This window comes from Cucurbita moschata, unplaced genomic scaffold (genome assembly GCF_002738365.1).
Source record: "Cucurbita moschata cultivar Rifu unplaced genomic scaffold, Cmos_1.0 Cmo_Scf00020, whole genome shotgun sequence".
Lineage (NCBI taxonomy): Eukaryota > Viridiplantae > Streptophyta > Magnoliopsida > Cucurbitales > Cucurbitaceae > Cucurbita > Cucurbita moschata.
In genome coordinates this window covers 2,828,738-2,845,633 of record NW_019268536.1, presented here as the reverse complement: position 1 = coordinate 2,845,633, position 16,896 = coordinate 2,828,738, and the positions used below count along the sequence as shown (strand labels likewise).

The 16,896-nt window shown below is 36.3% G+C and overlaps 3 protein-coding genes across 8 annotated transcripts in view; all 3 read right to left on the bottom strand.

Moving 5' to 3' along the window:
* The window catches only part of LOC111457983 (60S ribosomal protein L28-2-like), a 2,885-nt gene extending 1,326 nt beyond the window's left edge, over positions 1-1,559 (bottom strand). The window contains exons 1-3 of the mRNA XM_023100455.1: positions 1,419-1,559; positions 1,132-1,291; positions 111-274 (exon numbers count right to left, since the gene is read on the bottom strand). Coding sequence (XP_022956223.1) covers positions 111-274; positions 1,132-1,279 — 312 coding nt within the window. The 5' untranslated portion in view covers positions 1,280-1,291; positions 1,419-1,559. The remainder of the gene's footprint in view (positions 1-110; positions 275-1,131; positions 1,292-1,418) is intronic.
* Positions 1,560-1,906: 347 nt separating this feature from the next.
* Positions 1,907-6,164, bottom strand: LOC111457936 (uncharacterized protein At1g51745-like). The gene is made up of 4 exons (XM_023100387.1): positions 5,829-6,164; positions 5,466-5,730; positions 3,268-4,280; positions 1,907-3,021 (listed from the first exon to the last, which is right to left on the bottom strand). Exons 2-4 carry the CDS (start codon positions 5,657-5,659, stop codon positions 2,111-2,113), a joined length of 2,118 nt encoding a protein of 705 aa, XP_022956155.1. The 5' UTR covers positions 5,660-5,730; positions 5,829-6,164; the 3' UTR covers positions 1,907-2,110.
* Positions 6,165-7,011: 847 nt separating this feature from the next.
* On the bottom strand, positions 7,012-15,111 carry LOC111457758 (NADP-specific glutamate dehydrogenase-like). Of its 6 annotated transcripts, none has more exons than XM_023100149.1 (17): positions 14,729-15,111; positions 14,425-14,541; positions 13,728-14,333; positions 13,319-13,448; positions 13,033-13,234; positions 11,813-11,899; positions 11,675-11,734; positions 11,485-11,571; positions 11,050-11,121; positions 10,832-10,887; positions 10,536-10,621; positions 9,588-9,678; positions 9,337-9,494; positions 9,141-9,232; positions 8,252-8,332; positions 7,676-7,749; positions 7,012-7,388 (listed from the first exon to the last, which is right to left on the bottom strand). In XM_023100149.1, the coding sequence occupies exons 3-17, from the start codon at positions 14,287-14,289 to the stop codon at positions 7,313-7,315; spliced, it is 1,914 nt and encodes a 637-aa protein (XP_022955917.1). In that variant the 5' UTR covers positions 14,290-14,333; positions 14,425-14,541; positions 14,729-15,111; the 3' UTR covers positions 7,012-7,312. The 6 variants fall into 6 exon arrangements, 5 of the variants coding, with proteins under 5 accessions (XP_022955917.1, XP_022955916.1, XP_022955919.1 ...); XM_023100148.1 differs by having other exon boundaries at positions 13,728-14,330; XM_023100151.1 differs by lacking the exon at positions 14,425-14,541 and having other exon boundaries at positions 13,728-14,330; positions 14,725-15,111.
* Between the last annotated feature and the right edge of the window lie 1,785 nt (positions 15,112-16,896).

The following is a 16,896-nucleotide window of genomic DNA, read 5'->3' as shown; positions in this document are numbered from 1 at the left end:
GGGGGGGAAGGGTTGTTAATGCAACTGTTCCAACTGCATAAACTACGTTTGATAGGAAGAAGTACTCGAGATAATTAAGTTCGCTACTAAAATGCCTGAACTTAAAGTACCTGGTTTGTTACAGCTTTGGCCATCTTACTGAACTCTTTCTTCAACAGAGATTTATGAAGCAATGAAGAAGGTTTGTTCTGTTTCTTGCTCTTGGTTGTTGCAAGCAAAACGGACTGATCTTTGCCTCCAGGTTGAATTGTAACAGTTTTCTTGTTGGCCAAGCCTAAAACAAAAGAATCATAATGAACCTCTATATATAAACTGAACTCACTATTTGTAATGTTATCATCAATCTAACAGAAAAAAAACAAATGAAGAAAGTGAAACTTCTCTCACCACTACTAATAAACTAATAGCTTTCTAAAACAAATTCAAATGTTACTCAACATCAAATATATAAGATAAATAAACTTTACTGTTCAAAGAAAGAACAAAACCAAGCATTCAAATACTCGAACATATTTTTACAGTGCTCACAAATTAGCAATGGGAAGATTTAGTCAAGGAAACTGTAGAATCAAATGTCAAGCATGTAATCCCAAGAACTGAATAATGTCTCGAGAACACATAAACAAAAGAACAAATGAAATAACCATACCATTAGTTGAACAGACACAATGACCATTCACTCATTTCTATTTAAATGCACGGCGGATGCTGTAGTAACCGGAATGATAATTGAAACAATTTCACATTGCTTACATAGCATGAATCAAGTATGCTGGTCCCTCTCCAGCCAAAATCCAGAATAAATGAAGCGCATACACACATTTATCCAGATAACCGCCAATTGGCCAGAGGATCCAGATTCCAAACAATAAACCAAGCATATTTTCGGTCATTTGCAGCACTTCAGGTAATCAAAGGAGACAACACTCAATTTATTTAAATTTTCACAACTAAATAGTACCAAACAATCATACACAAACCTCCAAATGACGACATAATATACTCGTGACCCTACCTCTAAATCGACTCGACAATCAAGCAAAATTCTTCAAACTTAATCCTCTAGCATTTCCTTTAAAATGGAAAAAAAAAAAGAAAGGCTCATTAATCAGAGAATTTAAGATGACTTACCAGAATGCTTGTAGGAGTTCAGATTGTATAAATTGTTGGACTCTTTGCTGAACTGAACGCCAGCTGTTCCCCTTCCAAACTCCTTCACCAAAAACGAGTTGTTCCTCTTCACAATCTCCCAAACCAGTTGTCCTGAAACCGCCGCCATCTCTTTCTCTGCCTGCAACGCGATAGAAACATATCAAAGAAAAACCTTCGTAGTGAGTCTAGCTTGAGTACAACATACATATGCGCGAGAACACAAAAGAAAAAACATTGAAACTAAATCGTTGAGAGAAATACAAGACCTGATCTGTTTTAGGGTTTTGTCTCACAGACGCTCCGATGGGCAAAAAATGGGGCGTAATGCGTAAGGAGTTTCGTACCTTTTATACTAAACCCTAATTACCCGGAACTTCAATGGGCTTAGGTTTAGGGCATCCATCATATTTTCATTTCTTATTAAAAATTTAATTAATATAAATCTAAAGTTTATTATTTATTTATTATTTATTATTTATTTTTTTTAAGATTATAGTTAAAAGGACCAAATAGATACAATATTATTCAAATATTTACCTTTTTGTAAAAGAAAAAAAAAATATCAAAATTGAATAACTTGAAAAATACAATTATTTATATATTGAATAAAAATGTTAAAATCACCAAAAATTTCAAGAAAGCTTTTTAACTTTTAATTAATTTTTTTTTTAACTTTATAATAATATATGTCGAGTATCATGAGGCCGTTGTTTCTATCGAACATGGAAACAACATAAGATGATACTACGAGAAATCAAAAACAAAATTGTTATCAAACGGATCCTAAATTATTGAAACGTTCTCCAAATTAGGCATTACCATCTTCATTCCTCAGGTGATAATACATATATACAAAACCAAAAGCATTCATTCATTCTCCTACCCACATTTCTTACTATTGAAGGAGAAACATGCAAATTCAGCAAACACAAAACTATTTATTCACTCACGATCATTCTTAAACCCCAATTCTTGGTCTTGCCGAACCGTCTACTGCGTCGTTTAAACGACCGAATACTACCTTAAGGGGGATACATGCTATAAAAGCACCCTTGGACTTGCTCTCATCTACGAACTGCTTCTCCACAGTCAGTGAAGACAGTTTCCTGGTCTTTTTTGATAGTTGTCCAGAATTCTTCGTCTTCAACGCTTTGCCTGTTGAAGGGCGTGGCTGAAATGCACGGGCATGGCGCTTGCCCGACGTTTTTCCTTTCAAAGAACTTGATTGCACTGAACGAGAACTTTCCACGCTCCGAGGTTCAAGTTCAGATCTGCTCGAAAGTTCGTCACAGTGACCGTCTTCCAGGACCTCAATAGTGAGCGGATGACCGATAATTGCCTTACAATTTAACTCGCTCATTAACGAAACCAATGGAACATGCTGTGGCCTATAGTTGGCTTTTACCATAACCTCAACATCATATAGCGAAGCATTACAGCCAAGTTTTGTAAACGAAAATTCTGACCTTTGATATTTTGAGTGAACCGTAAGGCGGGATCGGCGAAAAGGGAGCAACCTTGGAGTAGAATCCAACTCATTTGATCCATCTTCAGCAAGTTTCTGGTCAGATCCGACGTTGAATCCATCCAGCTGCTCCTTAGCTGCTCCGGACGTGTTTTGCTTGTCGTCCGTCTCATTTGTAGGAGTTTTCTTTGTATGTCTTGAATTCCTCTTCCCCTTATGCTGCCATTTTGAACTGCCCTTCTCTATGGTTTTACTGATATTGCTCTCTGGATCAGCAACAGCAGAACTAGTAGACCCAGATTCATTATTTAGTTCATTGCTTACACATAGGAGTTCAGCTTGGCTACTTCGGCTGGATCGTCTTCCCGACGCACCAACGGCACACCTAGGGGAAAATGTTGGGTCTGGCAGAAGTAGAAAATACCCAGTAAGGGGAAAATGCACGATTGTCGCATCAACACATCGAGAAAAAGCATAACGAAGCGTAAGATGGAAGACATACAGCTGAAGAAAACAATCAAGCTCGATTAGAATAAAGTTCGAACCTATCGAGCCATACACCATATGCAAATCTTAAAGCAAGAATAGTCCAAATATTTACAAGTTTAGGAACCGGTCAATATCAATAAAGCAAGACATATGACACATACCTGCGGGATTTTTTCCGTCCCCACTGGATGACACGTGACATAATTGATCAGAAATATCATTCTCAGCTCGATCAGAAACGCTTGAAACTTCATTATCCTTCACCTCGATATTAAAATGAGAAGTATCAAGAGCAATTGTAGGGGTCATATTCTCACAAGACATTACCGTACTGTCCGAGTTATTGTTCGTTGCTGCAGAGGAACTCTTTTTTGACTCGTTAGATTCTAGTTCAGAAAGCTTTCCATCTGACGATCCTCCGATCGGTGAACCACATGAATTGGTAAGTTCATTGCAAACAACAGAAACAGATAACATTGATGTACTTTCTAAAACTTGTGTTAATGGTCTACGTCGATTTTTCCTTTTCGAGAGTTCATTAACATCGGACACTTCAGACCTCTTTCTTTTAAATAGGGATGAATTGATTTTGCTGTCATCTGGAGGATGTTCATAAGCCAAGCAATTGGGAGTATTTAAATTACGGTTTACATCACTATCTTCTCGAACCAGCTCAACTACGCCTCCAGTGTGAACTTTTCTTTTTGACACTACACCTACACCAAAATCCTCGAGCCCTCTCATTCGCTTTACACCCTCCGTTCCATCATCCTCAGAGTCATTTGGAGTTCTCCTCGTACTCTGACTAGATCGGACCATTGAAGAACTCAAATTTTCTTCGAAAGAAATTCCTGACTGAGATAATTCTGGCATTGAATCACTCATATCATCAGTCAAGTCTACTTCACTAGAATTGGCCATGAGTGCGGTGTTTCGGGTAGAAATACCACGCTCGCCAGAGGTATCCATTCTACAACTAAAGGCCAGTGGATCCTTGCCAAAGCAAGCACTCTCAAGCTCGAGTGCTTGAAGAATTGCATCTTCCCTTCGAGCATATTTTACTGCTTTTTTACTTGCAATGGCCACAGAAGCCTTGGCTTTCTCAATAAACTCATCATATTCCCCGCATCGAAATGCCTTCACTCTTTTAGACTTTTCAAGATTATACCAGTCACTATATCAATAAAAAGGTATTTGTCAACATAGTTGAAATTAGTACATAAATGTAAGCCAGTATCATGATCATAACAAAAGAATTTAGTATCGTTGTCATGAATTCAGAAAGAGGAAACAAGGAAAGCAAGAGATGGTTGAGGCTGCATTCTTAATATTAGCCCCATCATCGAAATGCCTACTACTCCTAGTCTCATCATCATATTAACCCCAAACGCATGTTTAGAAGCTGAATTCTTAACTTCCAAGAGATAGTTGAGGTTTAAAGTTTTGTTTGTTGACCGTTTTAGCTTTTAATTAGCCGAGTTCGTCTGATCCCCCTTTCCATTCTTTCACCGACAAAACCGACCTTTCAATTTGACTTAACGAAATGACTTCGACTTTTAGAACAACCAATCAAATGGGTAAGGCTAAGATAAGGGCCTGTTCATAATCCCTATTCAAATTGCTTGCTTGATTGATTAAGAGAGCTTGGACGGGAGAAGAGGCTTTGACAACGAAACGAAGAGATTTATATAATTGAGAACTAAAGCCTCCCGCGAAAAGAAATCTAGAGTAAAAGAACGAACTAAATTGACTAGGAGGCGGAAGGGGAATGAAGGGAAAGGGATGGGTGGGGAAAAAATCTAGATCTTTCCTAATCATCAATTTCGCGCTTAACTTTCAAGAGTCGGGTATTTACATATCCTATGCAATAGAAGGCAAAATAACTTAAGCATAATCCCTCCATCACTGATCCTTCCCAAATGCAATTTCTTCCCATTACCAATGTTTTTACTCAGGTACTGAACTCTAACAGAAGTGTTCAAATATTTTTTTTCTTCTTTTTAATAATTTCCGCTCGTTCGTGGGGACCCGTGTTCGCCCGTCTGGAGTTCTATGCATTCATGTAACCGTATATTACAAACGATGATGACAAACCAAAGAGTATCAACTGATTAGAGACCAATCCAAATCAAAAGGTGTACAAGGAGTTCATTCTTTTGTTCAGGGCATGATGCGTTTCAAGCACAACACCACCTGATCAACTAAGGCTAACAAGGTTGAACACACACAAGTCATTAACACCAAAACTGAGCCAGCCTAAGCCACAAACATAGATATTCAGTACAAAGAAACTGAAAGTTCATATAAAGTGAACTAAAAATGCTCAACAATTCAAAAGAACTCAGAAAGAAGCACTCACATGCTTGCATCCTCACGACCAAGAAGCTTCACCGGAGTACCTGATTTTGGGCAAACCAAGCAGGTCTCAGACAGCTCTTCAAGACCCAAAATCCGGCCAGGCCACCACGACCCATTACGGCGGCGGACCCAAACTAAACTACCAACCGATGCATCAATGGCCTTAGTGGTATTAGACCCATCAAAGCTGCCCATCTCAACAGCCCCCGGAAACCCAGGGTTCCCAATACCTCGTTTTCAGAAACAAATGCATATATAATCCAAACCTAAAACCAAGGAAAAGAAAAGTAAACAACAAATGATGTACATGCAATCAATCAAAAACCCAGAAAAAGCAATTGAATCACAGTAAATAGAAAGAAACCTGGATTGAAGGGTAGGTGACAGGGAAGAAGATCTACCAGTATTTTAAGGAAAACAATGAACTAATCAAACATTGAAAACTATGTTTGTTGATTTTGTTACGTTGAAGTGATTAGCAATCGCGGGGAATATTTATTGTTTGCTGATCCTTGATTATCAACTCTCCTGAAGAGATATGGGAGACTGAGACAGAGTGGTGTGGGTTTTGGATCAAAACAGAGTGTCTGCACTTGCTATCTTGGGAAAGAAACTCACGTAGTGTGGGATTATGTATACTCCGAATTATGTACCAAAATAGAACGGTTCGAAAGAAAAAGTGGCAAGATCGATGCTCGTGCTTTTGTAAGTAATGGGCGCTAATTCCAGAATACCATTTGCAGGCCCAAATTGGAGCACCACACGCTTCAATTGAACATGTTAACTTAGTTCAAATTATGTAGCAAAGTGGTTAAACTCTTAATTTTGTATTTAATAGATTATTTGTCTAATTAAGGAATACTATCTTCATTGGTATGAGATTTTTTGGGAAAGTCCAAATTAAAGTTACGAGAGTTTATGCTCAGAGTGAACAATATCATACCATGGTAGAGAGTCGTGTTCATTTAACGTATTCAATTCTTTTTTTAAGAAAAGTCCAAGGAGGGAGGACAATATCTGTTAACGATAGATTTTGATGGAAAAGTTTAAAAAAGACAATTGCACCAATAATACTTGAACGAAAAGCCCAAACGAGTGGTGTACATACTAGCGATGACGATAGACTTGAATTGGCTGTGGCATCTTAGCAGCAGCAATAATCATGCCTCTTCTTTTCTTTTGTAACATTATTAAAATATTCTTCAAATTAATATTAATTAGAAAGCACCAATATCCTTTAATTATATTCTTCAACCATTCTCTTCCCCTTTTTATTTTTGGAATTATTCTTTAATTATTTCTCATAATGAAAAATAAATACTAAGGTAGTTTTGGCTTCAAAAGTGGTAGTGATGTTAATCCGATCATAAACATACCAACCCAGCAGACATAAAGATTGAACCATGAAAAAATTTCAAACAGCAACAGAGGCAGAGCCTTCAAGGAAGAGCTTGATGAAGATGAATAAACTTTTATTTCCCATCTCTATGTATTACAAGAGAGTAACAACCACACACACACACACACACACATATATATATATATATATATATATAGGCAGTATAACTGGCCAAATGAACAGTTCAGAAATCTTGAGGCCTTTCCCTACCCTACGCTGCAATGGTACTTTACAACAAGTTGGAATCTTAATTTCAACAATTTGAGCCCTCTGGAATCCCAGGGGTATGGCGTGGTGTGTATATGATCCAGAAAATGGTGTCGTATATTTTAGTACCAGATCTTGTAATCCGTGGTGGTACGATACATGGCTCGCCATCGAGGGCACTTCTGCGGGACATCTTTGTATTAGGCACAGGAGAAGAAAGCATCTTTTGGGCTCAGTGTCTATCATACACAACCTTGATCAGTCATGGCTTGAGCAACAGTCAGAAAAGCAGAAATGACTGCTCCGTGTACAAGAGCCCTATTATTATCAAGCAGATGAAAAGCACATAAGGTTTCAGAAAAACAAACCTCATCAATATATAGATACACATATATTTAATCAAGCACAAGATACTCGACTTGTGTGCTTAGATAAACAGCGGGAAAAGTAAGAAATCAAGCGAAAAATGGTGAATGAGGTTGTTGGGTCCTATTCTTTACTTCTCATTGTTCTTAACTACTTCCCCTCCCGATCAAACCAACAGTTCAAAGCGGATAATCATTTTAGCAATCACATTATGGAGCTGAATTGGAGTTAGAACTCACTCAGGACTCTCTTTTTGGTAACCAAAATCAGCTGCTGCCTTGAGGGCTCTCTGGTAAGTCTGTTTCATAGCTTCCTGCAAGTTAAAGTGATGGGAAAACCATAAACAAGATTTCAACAACCGGAGAATAAAATAAATATGAAATTTAATTGCAAGCTCGAGCATATGATGGGTATGATAACCTTCACATGGTTGGTTACGAAATTAATTTTCAAATCCGCAGACAACCAACATTGTGAACGTAATCTCCTTTTTTTTATCTTTCAAATTAATAAATTCAAGTTCTAGATGAATGAGCATAGAACAGTATATTCATGCAGAGTCCATCCAGCAGAAAATATCAGATCAATAGATTTTACATTCTTAAATGTACCGGCATCATGTTAGATTGATCATATCGAGTACATCGTTTCAGTTGTGGTTCTCATCACTGATTAGAAATTCAGAAAGGAAAGTACTTTGAAGGTTTGACAACATGCACAATGTTGAATAATTGAATCTGGCAAAGAAGAAATCAAGAAGTATTTCCCTTAATTGAATAATCTCACTAGAAGACAGGCTAAAAGATGACCCTCACCTGCAATTTAGATTCAAAGTCCTCTGGGGACCAATGCATCAGATTACATGCATGGTTTAATTCAAGTTCTCCAGCAACAACCTGCAACAAGGAAGCAAAAATAACCAGATAAGCTTAAATTTTTAATAAGCAAGAAAAATTCAAAGATCCAGAACCACCTGACAGATTAATTCTCCTTAAGCTTATGAATCAAACGTCTGACGCATTGCAACTAAATTTGAAACTAGAATATTTGGAAGGCCAATGTTATGCGAAGAGTTTAATCATGAATGCTAATTCCAGTTCTTCATATTATTGAACCATAGATTCTTTCAGTGCATCAAATTTTAATTCTAAACATGATATTCAAGACAACAACGACATTACTGAAACAGATCTGTTTACAACCGTGTCCTTGTGTTCTAAAGATATTCACTTCAACATGGTGACAGTATTTGGAAACCAGCGACGCTTAAAACAGTAGGGTAAATTGTGAAACTTCATAACTAGTGCTTAAGATCAAAATCATCTCAAGAACCATAGAGAAATTAGTTGCCTCGCAATGTTTTAAGAGAATTTTGTAATTTTAACCATGTAACATAAGGTATGAGAGCTTATCATCCAGTGCCCCCAAATTCTGGTCATAGTTTAATTTTTTTAGGCATCAATGGCTTTCTTATTTGAAGCTCCCAGAAGAGACCATTCTCCTATTTCAAAGTGAGTCGACAATCAAACCCACATCAATCAAAACAATTTTTCCTTAACCAAAAAATTCTCTTAAAAGAATTACCTCAACTTTGAGCTCAAATAATGCACAGAAATCTATATTTATTATTTGTGAGAAAAACTAGTTCCTATTAGATATTTGTAGCACAATGATCATATACAGAGTGAATGAAGTGAATCGCACCCCTCCAGCACCTGCAGCCATTGCAGGAGCAATGAGAATATTAGCTTTTCTCAGCACGTCAACAGCCTCAGGAGTACAGGGCATATTTGAACCTAGGGGAAAAGGCACCAGCAAGTGGCCATCAGTAAGCACAAAAATAAAATTTGAAAAAAAGATGGGGAGACATGGAAATAAAAACTAAAATAGTGTTTACTACCTTCTATTAGAATACGACAGCCAGAATTAATCAGGTTTATGGCATCGGCTTGATCAATTTCATTATGGTAAGCACAAGGAAACGCAACATCACACCTTTCATTCCAAGGTTTAGCTTCATCGTAATACTTAGATCGAGCATAAGTCTTCGAATAGTCCCTGAGCAAACCACATTGCACAATATAGAATATGAGCTACTAAAATGATAGCAAAAAAATGTTGAAACAAAATGGCGTAAATGTAAGAACACACCTTAAACTTCTCTGCTGAGCCTTGATGTCTCTCAAAAAGGATATCTTCATGTAGTCAAATCCATCTTCGTCCACTAAATATCCCTTTGAATCTGAGAAATATTTGATTGTAACATGTTAAAAGAACAAGCTATATGTTCTCTTCATAGCAGTTGCAAATACCAAGAAACAGCAAGACCTTTAATTTCGAAACTGATTCTATTTTAAGTTGTAGCTAATATAAGACGAGAAAGAAACTTCTCTTTTCATCTAATTATCAATCTATTAGAATATTCAAACAAATCTAACTCAGATAGAACCGTGGATGTCGCTATGTTGCTGGGAATCCAACTCTAAGAAATTATGTTTAGAGACCATTAAAAAAAAAACAAATATCCCGGTGAAACTTTAAATCACAGCATAATTAAGAACATAAGTATGATGACTAATCCACTGGAAGGCTAAGTATCGATGTAGAAACTTACAGCTCCTGCATAGTTTAACAACAAAATCAAGTCAATGTTGTGGATTTTAAAACATGTTTAGCAGAAAGTCCAATGTCTCCATTATGTGACGCTTTCTGTAAATATTTTGGCTGAATGCAATGCACACAGTTAGATGACGCTTTAAAATGAAAGAAAGACATAATTAAAACAAAAAAACAAAAAAACAAAAAACAAAAAATAATTAGAGACATCCACACAACTCATGCTAACTAGCAGTACATACTAATCTTCAAATAAAAAATACAAGAGCCTTCTCCATCATGCAAGAGCCGAAAATTAATGCACAAAGCCTCTTAAATTTCTTCTTGCCAAAAAAGAACTTAAGAAGGAAGAACAGTTCCTTCACCTAGTTGTGAAAACTTGGAAATGAAAATGAGGAAGACCTACAAAGCTAGAGGAAAGGTACTACAGTGCTTTCTACCTCATTATGTAGGTCGTGGTTCAAAGAAATATTTGAGAATCACCTGAGACAGTGATGGGGAGGGCACCATAAGCAATAAGCTTTTCAAGAACATGCATCGCAATCTTCCCAGAACCGCTTACAACACATCTGGAGTAAAAATTTGTAAGAGGATTTTACATCAAAGATAAAGCTTCGAGGCACTGCTTAATTTTATGAAGATAGAACTCTAAAAAGCCAAAATGCATGACAAATACATTTAACACCGGCATAAATGAGCCACTAAATGAAGTACTTCTATACTAAGTAGTAAAATAACTCCTAGATTCTAATGAGAGAATCTAGTGATGGGTATTAAACCTTAATCCCTTGAGTTCTTTATTCATGTCTGCTAGTATAAGCTGTGCAAAGAAAACCTGCATGTGCATGAGAAAATTGTCAAAAACAATACATAAACGAACTTTAAGTGTTTAGAGATACTTCAACCCATCTAAGAAGCCAAGATCAGGCTATATCTGAACCTATTGAAACCTGGCCACCATATAGATAGAGTATCCAAAAGATATAATGTTAATTACCAGGCCATATCCAGTAGCTTCTGTTCGGAGGCTAGAACCAGACCAAAATATCCTTGGCCCTGTAAAACTTCCCTGCATGAGTAAGAATCCATAACAGATATCTTAGGTTTCTTTTCAAGGACAGCTATATATCTTAAAATGAAATTCATTCACAGTGTAATCTGCAATATATGATGAGTTGTTGAGCAGGTTATGCTCATGGGTATCAAGTCCATAACAGGTCATAAAATGATTTTATGAGCCCATCATCAAACTACACTTTTCTGGCTGAATAATCTTTCTCAAATTTTATCCCAATACACCACTTCCTTTAAGTTTCAGAATAATAAAGTGTAAAGCAGGGAACAAGATAATCACGCTGTTTTTGCCTTCTATATTCCATTATTGACATCAGATGAAAAAATGTTTTTTAGGTACATAAGAGTTTTAAAGTACCTCGAAATGACCTGCTAACCGTCTATATTGTCCAAAAAGATATCCCATTTCTCGAGTACCAACTCCCATCTCCTCAGAAGGAAGGTCCTGAAAAGAATTACAACTTAGCACATCACATTATATGCTGAACCTTGAACCTGAAAATTTACATAGATATTCAAAGAATAAAAGGCCAATTTTCTCCATTTACCTTATCAGGGCCCAAGTACCGATATATCTCGTTTATGAAACTTTGACAAAAGCGCATAATCTGCTGAGTTATAAGAGGCTTTTACAATTTGTAGAAATGTTAGAAATAGAGGACATCATATAACAGTATACAGTTTACCTCATTATCACTTTTTCCCTTCGGGTCAAAATCACTTCCACCTGCTGCCCCTCCTAATTTGTACGGTGATAATGCATTTTTTAATGTCTGTCGAGGGACCAAAGATTTTGTAAGAAACAAAATTCGTTAAAGATCTTTTAGAAAAATTAGGGAGGTCCCACTGTGTCAAGTTATAAAAAGAATTCCAATTAACATATAAAGAAATGACGTTGTAGCTACAAAATATATATAGATATCGTAGAGCTTGCACCAAGGAAAGAAAGGAAACTGCATTATCCCCAAAAGGCCTCTCTTCTCCTAAATAAATTCTTCTTTTTCTCTTGAGCCGAAGGGTCCAATGAAAAAGTTATCGTAAGAATTAGCGAAAAAGATTAAATTCTTTCTTGACAGAATAACTAGAATGATTTGACACGTTTAAGAATGGTTTATTTCCACAAGAGAGAATTTAGCAAAGATTTCCAAAACCATGCTGCATAGGATTAAGCATAGAAACGGTTTACTAAGTCTCCTCAGTTTCGCACAAATAACACCAGGCTGGGGAAAGATAGTTGGGATGCCTGCCTCTGTAGGATGAACATGTATGATAAATCTGTTAGGATTTCAATTGTCATTCTATCTTAGGATGGTGAGCTGTTTTACTTCATATTGAATAAAAGATCAAGATGATAGAAGACAAGAACAAGAATGTAGTACGTTCCAGTGGAGAGCATCACCCTATGTGAGGAGAGTTTTTACCCAATTGGTTGATTTTTGTCCAAAAGAGGATTTATTGTTAGCTTTATGGCAGTATTTGTTTTTTAACAGAAGTATTTCTTTTTACCCCCACCCCCCAACACACACACAAGGGAGCTGACAACCTTAAATCCATATAAAATTTACAAGAAGGTAATCAACTAGGATATGATTATGTTACATTTCCTCATGCCTTTTAGAAACGACCAGCAGCCCTTGTTCTAAAATTTCCTTCAACAAAAGGAAACTTTATTGACTAATTTGCAATACACCATCAAAAACCACTACTCCCTAAAACCTGGCCACAGGCGCGTCAAGACATCAAATCAAATTTTACGTCAAAGAAATTGCAGTAACCCCAAGTAAATATAATCAGCCTTTACCCATTTATAAGAAAATTAGACCAGATCTATACTGACAATGTGACATTTAACAACAGAGTACCCCTTTTTCAAATAGGAAAAGAATAACTGTATCCAATTCGCTACCTGTTCAAAACCAAGAAACTTGGTGATACTTAAGTTCATAGATGGATGAAAACGAAGACCACCCCTACAAGGTCCCAAAGCCTGGTTAAATTGAACTCGAAAGCCTCGATTGACTTGTGTCTCACCTCTGTCATCCACCCATGGAACTCGGAAAAGAACCATGCGCTCAGGTTCTAACAAGCGCTCCATAATGTTCACATAGCTGAAATAATAAGACTTATCATTTCCAGCTCTTTAATAGTAAATAATGGAGCATCACAAAATTATATATTCAAGGTAAACTTACTGAGAATTTTTGGCAATAACCCGTTCTAAGGCATGAACTGTTTCTTGTACTGCTTGTATGAACTCAACTTCGTGAGGATCCCTTTTTAGTGCAGCTTCAATGATCGATCCAGCAGATTTTGACATGATAGCTTCATTAGCAGATAATGACCATAAAAAGACAAATGTAAGAAAATATTACAAAAAAGCTTCATATTTATTTAATGCAAGTACGAGAATGGTAAAAAGCACACACAAGCACCAATCTTCAAAATGTTAATTTTATCATTAGTAAAATGGGTCAACATGAAGTTTCAAGAATGTTATCTTTTTTCTCTTTAGAACAGTGGCCTCCAAAGTTGAAAACCTAATTTCACCGAAAGATTGGGGAGAAATGACGTAAAGAACATAAAAAATGTGAAAAACCCTACCTTTTACATATATTGGTTTATCAACAATAATCTTGTCCTTGGAGGCCATCTGCAGTCGAAGAGCCTCTTTATGAAGTAGACTGTTATTGTGTTCTTCAAGTGCACTCATCTGCATATTTCGGCTGCCTTCATTTCCATAAGGATTTCTCCTGTGCTTCCTGCCATACTCCTTACAAACAGAGCAAAAAATCCTGGCAGTTCCATCCTTCACATCAACATAAGCCCACTTATACGTATCAGCCCATTCCTCTCTCCACCTTTTCACAACCTTCTTCTTCCTTTTGGATGGTTGGGTCTTTGACATATCTTGGTCGTCATTGGAAAGTTGAGAAACCAATACCACATGCTTACTCTCGTCGTGATCTTCAGAAGATGGTTCTCGTGCAGGTCCACCAATTATAGGAGTGCTAGCATATGATGGATCATCATCTCCAGGTCCAATTTCCAAATCAATCTCTTCGCCAATCTCTCGAACTACCAAGTGATGCCTCTGTGCCTGCTGAATCAAGTTCATATCATCCATAGAGGTATTCATACCTAATCCACCAACCGGAAGCAACATCCAGCATGTCAATTTCGCCTGTTCCTAGAAATATTTTGTTTCTGCTGGAATAGAAGGAAACCATATCACTCTAAATTCCGAAAGTAGATTCTAGACACTAATCTACAGGGCTGAAGAAAATATCATGGTACGTACGCTTCCAGAAAATATAGAAGTACAAGTCGTCAAAGTCGACTGAGTTTTACAATTCTCCACATAATCTAGGGCATGATTTCAACCATTCTTTTTTTCCAAACTTGGGCTGCCTTTAATCTAAGCAAAAATGTCACGAAATCTTGAATTACCAGCAATTCATAAAGACATAAATTAGAATCAGTAACCAAAAAGCTAAAGAAAACCCCAGTGTGGAAGCTGTTTCCCGATCTCTAAACATTCAATATATCAAGATTCAGGAAATGAACTGCAAAGTTCGGCCATAATTTCAGTATTGAAGACTTACAGTATCTTAGTGGACACCCAAGCAGAAATTCCTTGGCCCAAGCTTCCTATTCTTTGCTCCAGCTACAAGAATCCCAGTAGACAAAAACCGAAGAGTGAGATCGAACACCTGTGAGTGGGTTCTCTAATCAGCCACTGCCGACGAAACTTCTGGCAGGGCAGGGCAGGGCAGGGGATAAGAGAGATAAGCTCATTCCAGTGGCGCGTGGAATCGAATTCTCATGAAAACAAAGAGCAATAGAGAAATTGGGAATGGATTCTGAGCAGAATTTGAGGGAGAAAATCAAGTTGATCCCTGTGACGCGTGCTTGAAGAAGAACAATGTGCAAATACAATCTTTCCCTTTTTCCAGTTTTTACTTCCTTCCTTCGTCCCTGAAATTACACTTTTTTTTTTTTTTTGATTTATTATCTTTCATTCACCTCCTCCTCTTTTTTTATCCTTTCGAACAGTCTGTTGGAAATAAATTTTGGAAAAAGGATTTTAAAATAAAAAGTACATTAAAATATGTTAATTTAAATTTTACTTTTAGAAAATAAAGATCCACTTTAAAGTGATTGAATAAAAATATTTTAATATTTTATTTATTTATTTATATATATATATATATATATATATATATATAATTTTTTCCTCTACTTAAAAAAAATTGATAACAATAGACTAAAATTAAAAAAATGGAATGTATTTTAAATAGATATTCATTAAAATAATCCTTCAAATGTTACAACTAACTCCTTTTAACTTTTAGCGTTAAACTTAAAAAAAAATTTCAAAATGCATTTTAAATTTTTAAGTGTTTGAAAATATACCCATTTAAAAATATACGCATAAACTTTTAAAAATAAAATTAATACCCTTAAATTTAAAAAAAAAAAATTTAAAACTTTTGTTAAAAAGGTTAGCGGGTGTTAATGCTTCTTAGTATTTTTTAGATATTATACTAATGTTAACCGTATTGTTTAATTTTTTAAAAAAATTAAGGAATATTAATGAAATTTTTTAAAATTAAAAGTATTTTTGACCAAATACAAAATTTATGAACTATTTTACCCCTTTGACCTTAAATTTTCAAGACTTTATTCATAAAAGTCAGGTCTGTCATCAATTAAAAGTATAATAAATACATATAGAAACAAAAAAAAAAAATGTAAGTGATCATTGCTTTCTCTATCCTCCCATTTTTAGGGTATAAAGAGAAAAGTCAAAAGTCACGTGTGTTTGACTCGATTGGTACCCAGTTTCATTCGTTGCGTTATTCTTTCAATAATCAATGTCTATTCTTCGATTGGACTCAAGAGACCACCGAAGGAGATCTTTCTTCTTTTGTGTTTGTTACAACAAATAATGACTTACCATATGCAACAATTATGCAGAGATATGGTTCGAATAAGATCACAACTTGTTAAGGGTACAACGAGCAAGGCCAAAGTTGCCTAAATGGTCAATTTAACAAAGAGACCATTTACAATTCATTTCTCAAACTTCTCAAACTTTAGACTAAAATGTATCTTTCTAGTACTCAAATTTAAGTTTGAATTAAGGTGAAGGAAGTAGTTCAGGCAATGAATGGGTTCAACCGACAGAATAAATAGAGGGAGGAGTGAAGCAGTTTAAGAAGGTTCCGGAGTTCTGTACTCATTCTTCTTTCGTCTTGCTTGAGTTGAGTCTTTATAGTTCAAGATCAATGGGAAGGGAATTGTTTAAGAGTGAAATCTGGTTCAGGCTCAGTAGCGAAGGCTTGAGGTTTCGTCTTTCAAAGACTGTAAACTCTCTGGCTTGACTTTAGTCTTTCCTCTCCCTAGAATTATTCTTTAACTGTAAAGGACGGACAGGTGATTGAATAACTCTTGTCTTGCTTTCCTCTTTACTTGTTCAATCAGTCGGGGAATAAAGTCTCAGGTTGTTCCCCGGAGTTGTACTTGTTTTCGCTTTCATTTACTCGACGGGAAAGTAAGCGTCTTCATTGATGAAAAGACTGTAAAGGGAATAGAATAGAGTATTAAGTAAGGAGTTGAGGATAAGGAGTTCAATCAGTCTCAGTCACAAGGAGGAGTCTCCCTTCTTCCCTTTTAGTCTCTCCTCTAAGTAAAGAAAGGATACGGTAAGGATTTCATATGCGAGTGAAGGAGAATGAAGAAAGGATACCTTCTAACCCTCTTTCCTTTT